The following is a 15,156-nucleotide window of genomic DNA, read 5'->3' as shown; positions in this document are numbered from 1 at the left end:
TGTGAACCCAGTTGTCATATCTCTTGTACTGACACAAGTCATAAACATTGTGTTATTGACCGTAACAAATTCAGAACAAAAACAAAATTTGAACTCTATTTTGAACTTGGGTGGAAAAGGTAAAGCTGTTTTAGTAGAAGAGAGAGCCATCCTAAAGGAGGAAAGCTGTAGTTAAAGTGAAAATGTCGCGCAGAATGAAGCACCTTGCCAAAATATGGAAAATAAACTGACATCCAAAATTAGAACAGTAAAATCCCAACATTTCTTGCTGTTTGATATTGCGCTCTAGTACTTTTTAACTATGAGACAATAGGCTAACCTCAAAACAGTTATGTAAAGCTTTTCAGTTGCTGAGGGTAATTAATGTGGTTTCATGAATACAGGAGAATAGCAAACCCACTGTTTAACATGATATGATACGATAATGATATGATATCAATATTTCTAATAGCAAAGTGTGGTCTCCATCTGTGAATATCTAAATCTGCAGATCAGAGCCACAGACACTAAACAGATTTCCTACAAATTTGGAGAAACTCAGGGTTGCAGAAAATCTGAAATCACAAATAGGGTTGTTGTTGTCAAGTCACAGATGACTTAAGGAGACCTGATAGGGTTTGCAAGGCCTGAGACCTTTAAAGACGGTTTGTCATTGCCTGCCTCTGCATCATGACCCAGGTATTTCTTAGGGATTTTCCTCCCAAATAATCAATCAATCTTTATTATGGTCCTAGACCATCATAAGGGAAATAAAATATCATTAAAAGATGAAATGGTTGTGGTGGGTTTTCTGGGCTGTGTGGCCGTGGTCTGGTAGATCTTGTTCCTAATGTTTCGCCTGCATCTGTGGCTGGCATCGTTAGGCGAAACATTAGGAACAAGATCTACCAGACCACGGCCACACAGCCTGGAAAACCCACCACAACCAGTTGAATCCGGCCGTGAAAGCCTTTGACAATACAAAAGATGAAATGTTTTAAAATTGTTAATATAAAATATTAGCCAGGGCCAGGGTTCAGAGTATGAGACTGGCCTCAAACAAAAGCTACCCATACTGGGCTTGACCATGGAGAATGCCTTGAGCAGCACCAGTGGTGGGTCCAGACAATGGTGGAAGAGGATGCTAGGAATTGCTGTGAACCTGGCTACAACGGCAGATGCTGGATGCCATTATGATATAGGAGGATGTTGAGAGCCACTCCAGGTTTGGTTGCCACAACAGAGAACACTAGGAGCTGCTCCAGGACTGACCACAGAGGTGGAGGAAGCTGGGATCCACTCTAGGCCTGGCCATGGCAGCAGAGGAGGCTGCCTGGAGCAGCTCCAGGACCAACTTTGGTGGTGGAAGAGGACATAAGGAGCCACTCCAGACCCAGCTACAGTGGCAAAGCAAACTTGGACCCACTCTGGACTTGGTCACAGAAGATACTGGGAACCACCTGGAGATCAACCAAGTGGCAAAGGACATTAGGAGTCGAGCCAGGCTCAGCCATAGTGGAGAATGCTGGGAGCTGCTGCAGCCTTGGAGTAGCTCCCAGGCACTACTGCCGGTGTGGCTGTGTTTAAAGGTGGAGCCACTCAGGCTCAGAAATAGGAGGGGAATTGGGATTCCCCCCTGTGAATCTTGTGGCCCCTCTTTTAGAGGAAATAAATAAAAAATTGCTGAGATGGGGAGGCATAAAGAGAAAGTGTTGGAGTGGAGACATAAAAAGAGAGATGGGTGGGGAGACAAAAAGTGAGAATGCTGGGGTAGGAAGGCAGAAAGAAAGGATGATGGGTTTTTCAGAGGCAGAAAGAGATAGTGATGGGTTTGGGCAGGCAGAAAAGGAGACTGATGGGGTGGGGGCAGAGGGTTGGTCAGATGGAGAAAGAGTGAGAGGCAGAGAAGTAGGGAGAAAGGGGACAAAACAAAGGTGAGGGGAATGGGATACCCACCCTCACAAGTGCCTTGCGGGTTCCCACTTGTATGGTCTAATAATGAAGTTGGCCAAATCTGAGGATATTAAATCTGGTGATTGGATGGGAAGCCATGATTGGAAAAGACAGATCTTTCTACAAACCTGAAACATGGCCTGAGTTTGCAGAAAAAAAATGAAATCTAATAACATACATTGGTGGGAGGCTTTAAAATTATAAAAGGAGTGTTGATAGCTCTAAGACATGGAAGCCTTCAGTGGCCATTGCAAGGCAACTACCGAACTGTAAATTATTTTATGTCAGTAAAAGGCAGGGAGATAGGACAGAACCCTTCCCAGGGCTGTTTTGACCTTTGAAAGAGAACTCATTTGGCAGCCTGGCAGCAATCACCATGATACCTTCTGCTACCTGATTTGCATCACTCACCTAGGCTTGGCTGCTGCTACGTTTCAACAGTAGCCACCATATGAAAGTCAATAATAAAAATAGCTGAAAATGGGAGGGGGGAAAGGTAGATTGATGAATGGCTGAAAAGGAAAGAATGAGGCAGGGAATGGGGGGAGGAGATAATATGGGGTTTGCAAGGAGGAGGGAAAGAAGAAATAATGTAGGGAGGGGAACACAGAGTAAAATGAGGTCCCCTCACAAGTTCTGGAAGGTTCCTATAAAGCAAGTGGTCCTGGTCCAGAGCTGGCAGTAAACACCTGAACCATAGTTTTCCTAAGTAGAGGCTGCTGGGGTGGAGGGAGAGAGAAAGCTGAAGATAGAGGAGCAGATAAATGTGGACTGGTTGTTGACTGGGAAGGAGAGGAGGAATTGGGAAAAGGGGAGGTTATGGGGTCTTTCAGAGAAAAGAAAGAGGAACTAGTAAGGGAATGAGATGTTTGCCATAAGCCAACCAAACCCTATACCCTGTTCAGGATAAAGATGACAAGAGATTTTTGAATTCATTCACGATTTCCTGGACCATCTTTGTTCTAGGATGCTCCTCCTGGGTCCTAGTGCCTTGGAGCATTAAGCATTAAGACCCAAGCGAGCATTCTAAAACAAAGACAGTCCAGGAAATGGTGGATGAATTCACAATTCTCCTGAACAGGGTATAGGGTTTGTTACTCTCTGTTACTGTTATATAGGGTATAGTTACTCTTCAATGAATCGTCATAAAACTATTTAAAAATCTGCCATTTAATTCTATGGACAATACAGACGTCATAAATTAGGACTGAAAAGAACAGCATAGCTCAGCATGATTGTATTCCCCTGTAGTCCTAAAGGTTACAATATCTGGAATAAGCCTGAACAAGATCTGGCTTTTGAAGCAGTCAAATACAAGTATGACAAAAGTTTTCCCTCTACTATTCTAGTGTTAAGATTCAGATACATCTGCTTCCAATAAGGGCAAAATCTGCTCTTTCCAAGGGTCTGTATATTTGCGTGTCAACTGACAGCTTTGGGAAGCAACAGCAAATCTTGGAGCAGGTGTTTGATCTAGCCTGTGTGAGAAAGCAAAAAACCATTACATACATTGGGGGATAAGGCTGCCAAAAGAGAGTGTAAAGCAAAAAAAAAAAAAGTACAAGAATTACTTACATTTTAGTCATGTTCATGATACTGACAATGATTTATTGAATTCCTTAGCCAATTTGGGTTATAAGAGAGTGATTGCTGTTTGATAACCATCAAACAGCTCCTCAACACGCACGGGACAGCGGCTTGACATTTTTCTGGATCTTCCAACTAGGGTTAGTTGAATAAACACTGTAAGATATTCACCTCGACAACAGCTGAAATTAGTCCAAATAAGGACTACCGTTGCAGGAGATTTTAATGGTTATAGCAAGACTATAATTTGAAGTTACCTGGCATGCATTTATGTAGGTACTTTATCCTTTAGCATTAGATTGTATTTTTTTTTCACCTTATGGCAGAGAAATATTCCTATTTTCACATTCAGGATATCAAAGGAAATGAAATAAATGTATATTTATATTTTAACTTGTTCTCAAAAGTTTTGTAAGATGCCTTGGGACCAAATATTGGCATAAAGTGCTTTCAATAAATCTAATGAAGCTGTTTCATACCACAAGATCATTTAATCCAGTACCATCTACACTAACTGCTAGCAGCTCTCAAAGGCCACAGGTACTAGTCTTGTTACAAACTACTAAAAATACCACAAATTATGCATGAAACCTTCTACATATGAAACATGCACTCTGCAACTCCGAAGTGCCCCTTTGAAAACCTCAAAATTCCAAGTTATAAACCCCAGTTTTACCATAGCCAGTACAAACAGGGATTACCATATATACTCCCACAGGCAAGGACCATGTTAAAATATAGCTGTCACTGGAGAAAAGTATGCTGGAGAAAGCAACACTCTGGCTAATGCAAGGTATCAGACTTTTCGCCATTTGATATTGATGGAACCTATTCACCAGCCTTTTCGACAAGGAATGTGAACTGCTGAACTCTAATGAGCCAGCCCGGTCCTGAAGCAGGACCTTAACGTTGATCTTCAAATGATGAGATGCTTATTCTCTGTCGTATCTTCTGAGGAAAAAGCCACGAAGTCCGGAACAAAAAGCCTACTCTGACAAATCCTAAAATGTCACAGGATTCATGCGTAAGTTTCCATGACTATTTTTTTAAGAGAGTGGTCTGAAGGGAGAGACAGGAATGGGAAGAGAGGGGCCGCCTTAATCCTCCTCAAGACATTTTTGCATTGTCAATCACTCCCACAGAGATTATTTTATTACATAGTAAAAGGCCTTCACTTCTAACAATTTTCCAGTTTGAGGGAGGCAAAAGCATTTTGATGCTGATAATTTTCAGCAAGAAAAGGTCCCAAAAAGAAGCAACAAAGCTGCACTCCACCTGCATCGGTCTCTACCTTCAAATTACAGTCAGAACAGCATCATCTCAAACAATCACAGAACATATTATGCTTCCTTTTAGAGGAGAATGTGGTGACCTTCCACAGACAGAGATTTCTTAAAAGATTCTCCATTCATCCAAAATTTCTACCTTCTGTGAACAAGAAACAAAGGGGGAAATTCAAAATGGCCCCTACTGTATTATACAAACTCTTAGAACAAGATGGTTAAATATCATCATTTAGCAGGTCCTAAATCAAGATAAGCAGCTTGTGGAGAGAGAGTGATGTATTCAGAATTGGACTGCAACACAAATATATTTATTTTATTTTGATTTGATTTAGTATCCTGCCTTTCTCAGCCAGAGGCCTGGCTAAGGGCAGCTAACACACATATTTAAAAACAATAATAACATTACAAGGATAAAGTATGAAGTTAAAATGTTTAAATCCCCAATACATAATAAATATCCAGATGGTGATTTCCCAAAATTACCCACATATATTCCACATTTACCACAATCCTAACTCAGGGGTGAGAGAGGAGGAGGTATAAATTCAGGGGTCGAGATGTTGCCGTTTAGGACTGGCTTAATTGTTGTAAGCCGGAGGAACATTTCGGTCTTACGGGCCCTGAGGAACTGATTTAATACCACCGGGCCCTAATGTCCAGCGGGTGTGAGTTCCACCAGACAGGAGCCAGAGCTTAAAAGGCCTAGCTCTGGTGGAACTCAGCCGAATGTCCCTGGGGCTGGGGAACACCAGTAGCTTGCCATCAGAAGACTGGTATGGGGAGATGCAGTCCCAAAGATGCAATGGTCCCAAACCACTCAAGGCCTCAAAGGTTAATACCAAAGCCTTGAAAATGATACGGAATCCAACTGGCAATAAGTGCAGCCAGTACAGTACAGGTCTAATGTGCTCTTGAACTGGTGTACCAGTGAGTACTCTCAGGGCCACATTCTGGACCAACAGGCATATAGCAATATTTTGCTTTTGATAACTGTTTCCAATTAGTGGATCCTGGGAGCTGGAAATCACTACATAGTCACATTCAAATCTACCTCAGATGCCTGGGGTTAACCTGAACCTATTCAAATGTACACTTTAAGAGCACAGAGTGATAGCAGCTTATGAAGTTACTATTCCAACCATGCCATCCATGCTGTACATGTTTACAGACCAGAACTGTGTAGGGCCAAACCACCCTAATAGCACTCCCAAATCACATGCTTGTGGTGGCTCTTAAGGGTATTAAAACAGAGGAGTGCAGGGCCAAACCACCTCTAACAAATCCTAAATTACAAAGTAAAGTTTGGATCAAGCCCAAGGTGGGCCTTGAGAAAATCCAAACATAAAATGGGAGCTTACATTTTATGGCTGCCATAAAGCACAACCTTAACTCCCTTTAACTGAGCTAGTGAATGATAAATCACATTAATAAGTTTTCCTTGTCACAGATTGCACGGCAAGGAGCATTATATTCAGCCTCATTATTCCAATCAGGGGGAAGAGGTCATTGTTAAGCATATAGGTATTTGTCCACTTAAGGTCCTGCATAGTGAGGAAGCGACAAGAACTCAGAATGCCCCCCACTGTTTAATAATAGTCAGCATTATTAAAAATAATTTAATATTGCAGGCCTATCTCTATTAACCTCTGTGAATCACTTTATATTTAGATAATCATTGCCTCATTTGTACATAAACGTTTTCATGGGAGAGACATCCCTTCCAGACCCCCGAGAACCTCTGGCAAATCTAAAAGCACAATAAAATTACAAAATCAATCAGAGCAGCAGCGGTTCTCCTTCTCTGGCTCCCAAACATCTCTCATATTGATTAGCCAGAAGATCCTATAAAATAACGACTCCCTTTCCACACTACGTTATCCCACAAATAAAAATTCAAGTCTCATCTGTAGCAGCCTCCATTCAAAATCTTGCTTAAGTAAACAGGCTCCTATATGCCCTGGAGGGCAAGAGAAGGAAACAAGTTCCCAACAGGCCATTGCAGGAGGAAAAAGCTGACATATTTTTAATTATTTAGACAATGTGTTGATTTGGCCACAACGCAAAGTTCTTGGATTACTTTACTTGCAGATGTTTTTGAAAGAACACCGCAGAAAAATGAACCAGTAGCATATTTAAAAGACCAAGAATGGGTTTACAACACCCATTTTTATGAGAAGTTCCAACATATATTTGCCTATGCAGAGAAATGTAATTCATAACCTGACAGTATAGCAATAAAGCTGGTGGTAATTCCTGTGATCACAGAAGCTCTTTTCCATCTGCTGTACTGTAAGAATCACTGTGCTCATGCCTACTTCCTATTTATTTAGAGAATTTACATTCTACCTCTCCAGAGACGTGCTTGAAGAATCTCACAAAGTAAAACCAAAACAATACAATCAAAAAAATAATAACATATAACATTAAAACAGGTTACTAAGATAAACTACTACAATTGAGCTACCAGAGATGTGATCACAGCATGGATCACTGCAGCTACATTAAACTTTTCGAGAAATTACCATAGGTGGTCTATCGGCCAAAGTCAAAAGATGTGGTGTGTCACAAACGATACCACAACCTCCTCCACCATAGGTTAGGATCCAGTATCTCCCGAGAGGTGAAGTTGCTTCTTTGGAGAGACCACTTCAGAACATATTGCTACTTAGCCTCCAAGCAGCTCTTGACCAATAGCAGCTCTGTCTTGTCTAGAACAATCAGCACCTTATTAATCTCCCGTCACCTTCTTCAGGCACCTATTCAGGACCTCTGTAGACTCAACTCAGCTCGGGGTGGGGGGTGGGTGGGGGGAATGCTGAGAGATATAGGTGATTCATTCAAAATTCCCAGACAATCTCTTCCAGCAATTTCATGTAAACAGCAAGTGGAACAAGATGGACTCTTGCAGGACCTCAGTGCAAAAATGGGAAAGGTTCATAAGCAGTCCTTTAGCCCTGCCTTCTGGAAGTGCCCAGCCATAGAGTGGAACCACAAAAGCATGGTGACCCCAACTATCAAATCCAGCCAGACTCTCCAGAAAGATATCATTAACAGTATCAAAAGTTGAGGAGAATCCATAAGGATATATTCCCCAACATTAGATCAGCAAAGATCAGTAAGGGAATCCAAGGCTGTTGTTATCCCAAACTCAGACCTAAATTTGAATTGTAATCGGTTTAGATAACTGGCACTGTCTAAGATTACCTAAAGCTGCCTAGCCACTATTTGCTCAACTACCTTGCCCTAGAACAGGGGTCTGCAACCTGCGACTCTCCAGAAGTTCATGGACTACAAATCCCATCAGCCCCTGCCATCATGGCCAATTGGCCATGCTGGCAGGGGCTGATGGGAATTGTAGTCCATGAACATCTGGAGAGCCGCAGGTTGCAGACCCCTGCCCTAGAATGTATCAGTGGCCACCAGGAGGTAGTTGTTTAGGTCATTCAGGTCCAGGGTGGTTCATTGCTACTGTTTTCAAAGCAATTACTCTGATACAAAGAGACATTTATTAACTTTCTAAGCAACGTGCTTGACGCTATCAGCTACAAAGGGCAAGGATCAAGCCAAATTTGATGGGACTACACTTTTAGAAGTTTCTCCACTTCATCAGGCATCAGAAACGGAAATCATCATACATTCCAATAGTGAAGTTAGACAAATCATTAGATACTTAAATCCAGTAACTGGAGCTGTGAACAGGCAAGACAAAAAAACCACATGGGGGGGGGGGGGGTTGTAACTTGTTGCTTAAAGTTACAAACACCTTTTTATCAGGGGGGGTTAACCCCCCCCCATGATTAAAAGGTGTTTGTAACTTTAAGCAACACGTTCCCTCAGTTTCTGCAGCAAAACAACCACACATTCCAGGCTGGTTGTCAGTAAAAAAGGGGCGAGGGGTATTTTGGCCTTTAAAGGAAGATTCATTGGGGCCAGGCCTGGTTAGGACTGCCAGCTCCCAGTTGGAAAATTCCTGAAAATTTTAAGGGTACAGCCTGGGCAAGGTGGGGTTAAAGAGGGGAGGGACCTCAGCAGATTATAACACCATAGACTCCGAAGTAGCCATTTCCTCTGGGGAACTTGCATTGCCAACCTTCAGGAGATGGCTAGATACCAACTGGAATTACAACTGATCTCCAGACGATAGAAATCACTTCCCCTGGAGAAAATGGCTGCTTTGGAGGATAGACTCTTTGGCATTATATACTGCTGAGGTTGCTTCCCTCCCCAAACCTCACTTTGCCAAGAATCCAACCCCAAATATCCAAAAATTTCCCAACCTACAGCTGGCAGCCCTAAGGTTGTAGTTGGAAAATCCATTGTGATTTGAGGAGATCTCCAAGCCACTAGGAGAGGAGAAACGGAAGCAGAAAAGAAGGCAATGGGAGCTTTCAGAAAAAGGAAAGAGGAAATGGGGGGGGGGGGAGAGAAATGATATGTCTCCTGCAAGTCCTTGTGGATTCCCATCTGCAATTAATAACCATGTTTTTATAAAAATAAAACATGCACTCAGCAATCAGTCAGAGATGTTTGTTTATGAGAAAAAAAGGCAATATGGTCCTAACTTTTGGTGTGATCTGACACTAATGAATGAACACGTAGTCTGTCAAGAAAAAAGTTATAACTGTAAAATAACTGATTTCAAATAAGGAACAGCATGTGCATCTCAGCCTTGTGCATTTCACAAGCCCAGCAAAATGAAATCAACAAACACGATACTACACAAAATTTCCTTGGGAGTAAAGAAAGGAAGACTGACACAGAAGGCAAAAGCCAACTGCCACAATGTAAACTCTATGGAAAACTGAGCTCAGCAGCAGCACTTTGAGTTGCAGTTGCTGAATAGGTTTATTGAGAAAGAAATATGCTTCCTGTGTCTCCGTGTTGGCAGAGAATACCTTGAGATAGGTTCTGGGGCTATAAAAATGAATTTGTTCTACAGTAAATCTTGCCTGGATTGGGAATTTTTACCACATATCAATAGCAATACTCTATATTTAGGGGCCTCAGCAGCTATACGCGAGATGTAATAACAGAGAGCTGTTGTTTTGATTTGATTTTTAACCTGGATTCCATGTTGTCTGCAATAAGGGGTTTTACAATCTCAATTCAGTATAGACTAACACCAATCAGAATATGTATGCCAAACAGAGGGGGGGCCACTGGCCCAAAGATACTTGGGCAAGCTAAATAACTTTTAAAACTCCTATAATAATAAAGAGCTAACCATTCACACAAACCTGAGGGCAAGCATCTAAATGCATACTTGAAAGAAAGAAAAAATGAACCCAAACTATTTTTAGCATGGAATTAATCTTAGTTTGCTAATGTTTAATTTTGAAATGACACAGAAAAAGATGTAGATATGCCAAAGAGGGACTTTCAGCCAAATAAGTATAGTTGCCTGTGACACTATAATCCCCCACAAAAGAATGCAAGCAATCATAAGGTTAGGATCAGCAGTTTAGTGCTTTTCTTTGATGAGTGATCAAGAACAAATCTTTGGAACTTTATGCGGACTGCAATGATATGCTGGCGTCTTTTCCATTTGACTTAGGAGAAGAGAATCTGAAACGCCTCATTCCAGAGGCACTGCCTGTCAAATGACCATTTGCACCCTGCTGCACTGTGTATGCGATTAAATTCCTAGTCACTGTTGACACAGTGGCACCTGACCATAGAATCATAGGGCACTTTCACACATGCAGAATAATGTACTTTCAATCCACTTTTAATGCACTTTGCAGTTGAATTTTACTGTGCCAAATAGCAAATTCCACTTGCAAACAATTGTGAAAGTGGGTTGAAAGTGCATTATTCTGCATGTGTTGAAAGTGCCCATAGAGTTGGAAGGGGCCATACAGCCATCTAGTCCAACCTACTGCTCAATGCAGGATCAGCATTCCTGATAAGTATTTGTCCAGTCTCTGCTCAAAGACTGGCAGTGAGGGAGAGCTCACCATCTCTGTAGGCAGCCAATTCCACTATTGAACAACTCTCACTGTAAAAAGTTTTTTCCTAATATCCAGCCAGTACCTTTCCTCCTGTAATTTAAACCCACTATTACTATATATACTTGTGTATAAGTCGACCCGCATATAAGTCGAGGCACCTAATTTTACCACAAAAAACTGGGAAAACTTATTGACTCGCGTATAAGTCAAGGGTGGGAAATGCAGAAGCTACTGGTAAATTTCAAAAATAAAAATAGATACCAATAAAATTACATTAATTGAGGCATCAGTAGGTTAAATGCTTTTGAATATTTATTTCAAAGAAAAATAGTAAACTAGCTCTGTAAGCCCTGATTCTCCCTTTAAATCCACTCAGAAGGGGTGGGGTGGTTTAAAAGGGAGAATCTGGGGAAAAATTGAGGGTGCCTGTAAGGGGAATGTTAATGTTAGCAATACCAACATTTCCGAAGATCTTTAGGAGACCCTCCTGATGATACCACCCAGGTTTGGTGAAGTTTGGTTCAGGGGGTCCAAATTTATGGACCCTCAAAAGGGTAGACCCACCTACTATTAGCTTCCATTGGAAACAATAGGGGATGGGAGCACCCACTTTGGGGGTCCATAACTTTGGACTCCCTGAACCAAACATCACCAAACCTGGCTGATATCAGCAAGAGATTATCCTGATGATACCACCCAGGTTTGGTTCAAGGGGAGGAATGTTAGCAGTACCAACATTTCAGAGTATCTTTAGGAGACCCTCCTGAAAATACCACGCAGGTTTGGTGAAGTTTGGTTCAAGGGGTCCAAAGTTATGGACCCTCAAAATGTAGCCCCATCTACTATTAGCTCCCATTGGAAACAATGGGGGATGGGCCCCTTGGGGGTCCATAACTTTGGATTCCCTGAACCAAACTTCACCAAACCTGGCTGGTATTATCAGGAGTGTCACCTGATGATACCCTGAAATTTTGGTGCCGCTAGCCTAAAAATTGCGCTCCCTGGCGGCCAACAAAGTAAAACCCCTAAACTATTTTTTTTAAATACACCTGACTCACGTATAAGTCGAGGAGGACTTTTTCAGCACAAAAATGTGCTGAAAAGTTCGACTTATATGCGAGTATACACGGTATGCATCCTATCCTCTGCAGCCAACAGGAACAGCTCCCTACCCTTCTCTAAGTGACAGCCCCTTAAATACAAGAGAGAAATTATGTCACCCCTCAACCTCCTCTTCTCCAGACTAAACATTCCCAAGTACCTCAGACTTTCCTCATAAGACTTGGTCTCCAGGCCCCTGATTATCCTTACCACTCTCCTCTGCACCTGCTCCATTCTGTTCACATCCTTTTTGAAGTGAGGCCTCCAAACCTGCACATGATACTCCAGGCGTGGCTTGATCAACACAGTGTACAGTGAGACTATGACACACTACAATTTGGATGTTATGCCTCCGTTGATATCCCCGCTGTTGATCATCGGCTGCTTGTGTGACCTTGGATACACCCATTTTACAGTCAAAATGCAAAAAAGTCACCTGTTTTGATTAATCTGTTCGAAATGTTCTGATTTCCTCAAGCAAAAAGTATACTTCAGCAAGGATATACATTCAACCTGCTGTGAACTATAGTTTGGACTAGTTGGTAAACTAGGAACAAGAGTTCCTAGGAACTAAAGAAGAATCAACAATGTTAAAGCTTCTTAGAGTCCTCCTTCTAGCCTTAGGAAAAGAAATGGTTCACAAATGAACGAAAAAAATACAGCCTCTGCTTCAACAGGATTTCAGTTAGCATTCCTCTTTTCTCTTCAACCTATTGGAACTGATGTAAAGAAATCCATGAGTCTGAACAGGTCATTTGCCTAAAATGAACCCAGTTACTAAACACAGTGAAACATCTGTGCCAAGTGCATCCAACTGGATAGTTACTTCTCTGGTATGTGGAATGACATAGGACGTGACGAGTGGCCACATATCATAAACTTCCTAACAGTTGCAGAATACACCTGTTCTTCACATCTCATTAAATAGCTAAGTTATCCAAAGCTAACATGGAAAATAACCTTGGAGGAAAATTATGTCACTTAAATTCCACAGTTAAGCAGTCAAACATCTGTATTAAATGCATTAAACTGAGGCTGTCATACTTTGGCCATATTAAGAGAAAACAAGAGTCACTGGAAAAGACAATAATGCTAAGAAAAAATGAAGGCAGCAGAAAAAGAGGAACTCCATAATGGAAGTCACGGCCCTCAATTTGCATGACCTGAGCAAGTATGTTAATGATAGGACATTTGGGAGGACATTGATTCACAGGGTTATCGTGAGTCGGAAGTAACTTGATGGCACTTAACACACACAATGGACACAGGTTTCCAAGATACCCTGGACTGAATCAAAGAGTTGCAACAGGAATGACTGTATCAGTATATACACTGGGGTAATGCCACTGGACAGTTAATGTATGCAATAACCAGTGATTTTGCCTACACATCATGGCTCATGGAAAATGTGTGCATCGCTTTATAAAACAGGTACACATTGCTTGTTCAATATACATGCTCTTCAACAGGCCTTGGAGAATGTGCCTCTCTTAACTGCTGATTTCCAGCACACTCAGATCAAGTATTCTTGAGTTGCTGTTATTTACTATTCCAGTATTTGTCTTGTTAATTATGTTAGCTGAACTTCTGAAGCAAGGATTTTTTGAGGAGGTAAATCCTTATCTTAGGGCTAGTATACTTGGCAAAAGTTGGTATCATCACAGGCTGAGCTAAAGTTGCAGGTGCTACAGAGAAAATAATGCTTTCGTACAAGAAGGAAAGCTGAACTGAAGTACTTCAACATTCTACCGTTGACAGAATATTCTGGAAGTTCCTGTCATTGCAAGAACACTCCCAACAAACACACTGAATGAAGTCTCAGAAGAACTGGAAACTGCTCAGAGTTTCGACGAAGCTCAATGCTAGACAACAAAATTAACTTGACAAAGATGTTTTAAAACATCATTAAAAAGGCTAATTATGCAATGTCTACTGCCTTCCCTTTGTCTGGTGCAAAAGGGAACGTTCTTCCTTTACCAGGGTGAGTATAATCGTCTATGAATTATAAAGATCAAAGAGGCAAACTGTATGTTTTCTAAAATAAGAATTCCTTCACCAAGTTTTACACTTACCACAGCTAAAAGAGCTGTGTGAAGGGATCAGCACTAAACCCAAAGGACAGGCTGTGCACGGCAAGAAAGAGAGCAACTCCCTCGTGCTTTTTGCAGGTCACTATGAAGGACCATGTTAGCAGATCCACTCCAGACCCTTAACAGGCAGCTCTGCTGCTACCAGTAATTAGCTTGGACAGCTCTGGCTCCAAGAGTAGCAGCAAGGCTACACCATAATGAGCTCAGCTGGGATTAGCAGGACAGGGCAGGGAACCAAGAGAGCGGAGGCATTCTGCATTGCGTATGTATCAAGGAGATCAAACAACGATGGCTGGCTAGGTTATCCCCTCACCACCTCATTCCAAAAATGAAGCACGGCAGTGTGTAAAATACAGGCTAATGAAGAGTGACACCTCCAACAGATGAGAGCCACATTAATTAACACAATCCCTAGATCATGTAATACAGTTTCAGTTAGTGCTAGCAAACTTGTCACTGATTTCAGGGGCGGGGGAAGGAGGAGGACTGATGTTTTTCCTCTTTGTTTTTCGCAGAAGAAGATGTTTTAATTTTGGTATTTGAAAGGAATTCCTCGGAGTGGCCTTCAAGCCCCAACAAGAGAAAGACTTGGAGAACCAATACCACATTTCTCAGTGTGCACGTATTCAAAGACAAACAAACCAGAAACTCACTTTTCACTCAATAGTTTTTTGTGTTCCTTTTTGAAATAAGCCAGCTCATTCCACACAGCATCAGAATCTTCTTGGCATAGCTGCCGGGGATCCGCACGTTTCTTTCCACTGTTCCTACTTCCAGTTCTGTTGGTTTTTTTAAAAAATAAAAATAAAATAATAATAGATTTTTAAAGTGCAGGAAAAAATGAACATTCTTTTTACCCAACAATTGATGATCACCATGAGTACAAATATTGCTGAAATAAATTTTTGGATAAAGAAAACAGAACTCCTGTTCACTAGTTTTAGAAAGATAAACTGGAAACAGAACCCTCACAATTCAAAATGGAGGTGCGTTCGCATATAGTTATCTCATCCATACAATCAGCAGAGAGAAAATTAAAGCTGGAAATCTCAAGCACAGCCTCTGAGCAATAGTCTCAATAGTGCTCTAACTGACAAGTCCTTCCAAAGCAACTGAACAACAGCCAGGACAACCCACTTGCAACTTTCAGTTGCAAGAGCATCAGCCTGACTTCCCTTGAGAAAGGATGAGTCTGTCTCGGCATTACCA

General features: G+C 41.6%; 1 protein-coding gene across 7 annotated transcripts in view; it reads right to left on the bottom strand.

Moving 5' to 3' along the window:
- CNTLN (centlein) overlaps nt 1-15,156 on the bottom strand; it is a 221,399-nt gene that overhangs the window by 93,027 nt on the left and 113,216 nt on the right. For all 7 annotated transcript variants that reach the window (XM_048504012.1, XM_048504015.1, XM_048504014.1 and 4 more), the window contains one exon: nt 14,601-14,726. In XM_048504012.1, the coding sequence (XP_048359969.1) occupies nt 14,601-14,726 (126 nt within the window). The remainder of the gene's footprint in view (nt 1-14,600; nt 14,727-15,156) is intronic.

This window comes from Sphaerodactylus townsendi, linkage group LG07, assembly GCF_021028975.2.
Source record: "Sphaerodactylus townsendi isolate TG3544 linkage group LG07, MPM_Stown_v2.3, whole genome shotgun sequence".
NCBI classification, from domain to species: Eukaryota; Metazoa; Chordata; class Lepidosauria; order Squamata; family Sphaerodactylidae; genus Sphaerodactylus; species Sphaerodactylus townsendi.
This window is presented reverse-complemented; position numbering and strand designations above follow the sequence as displayed.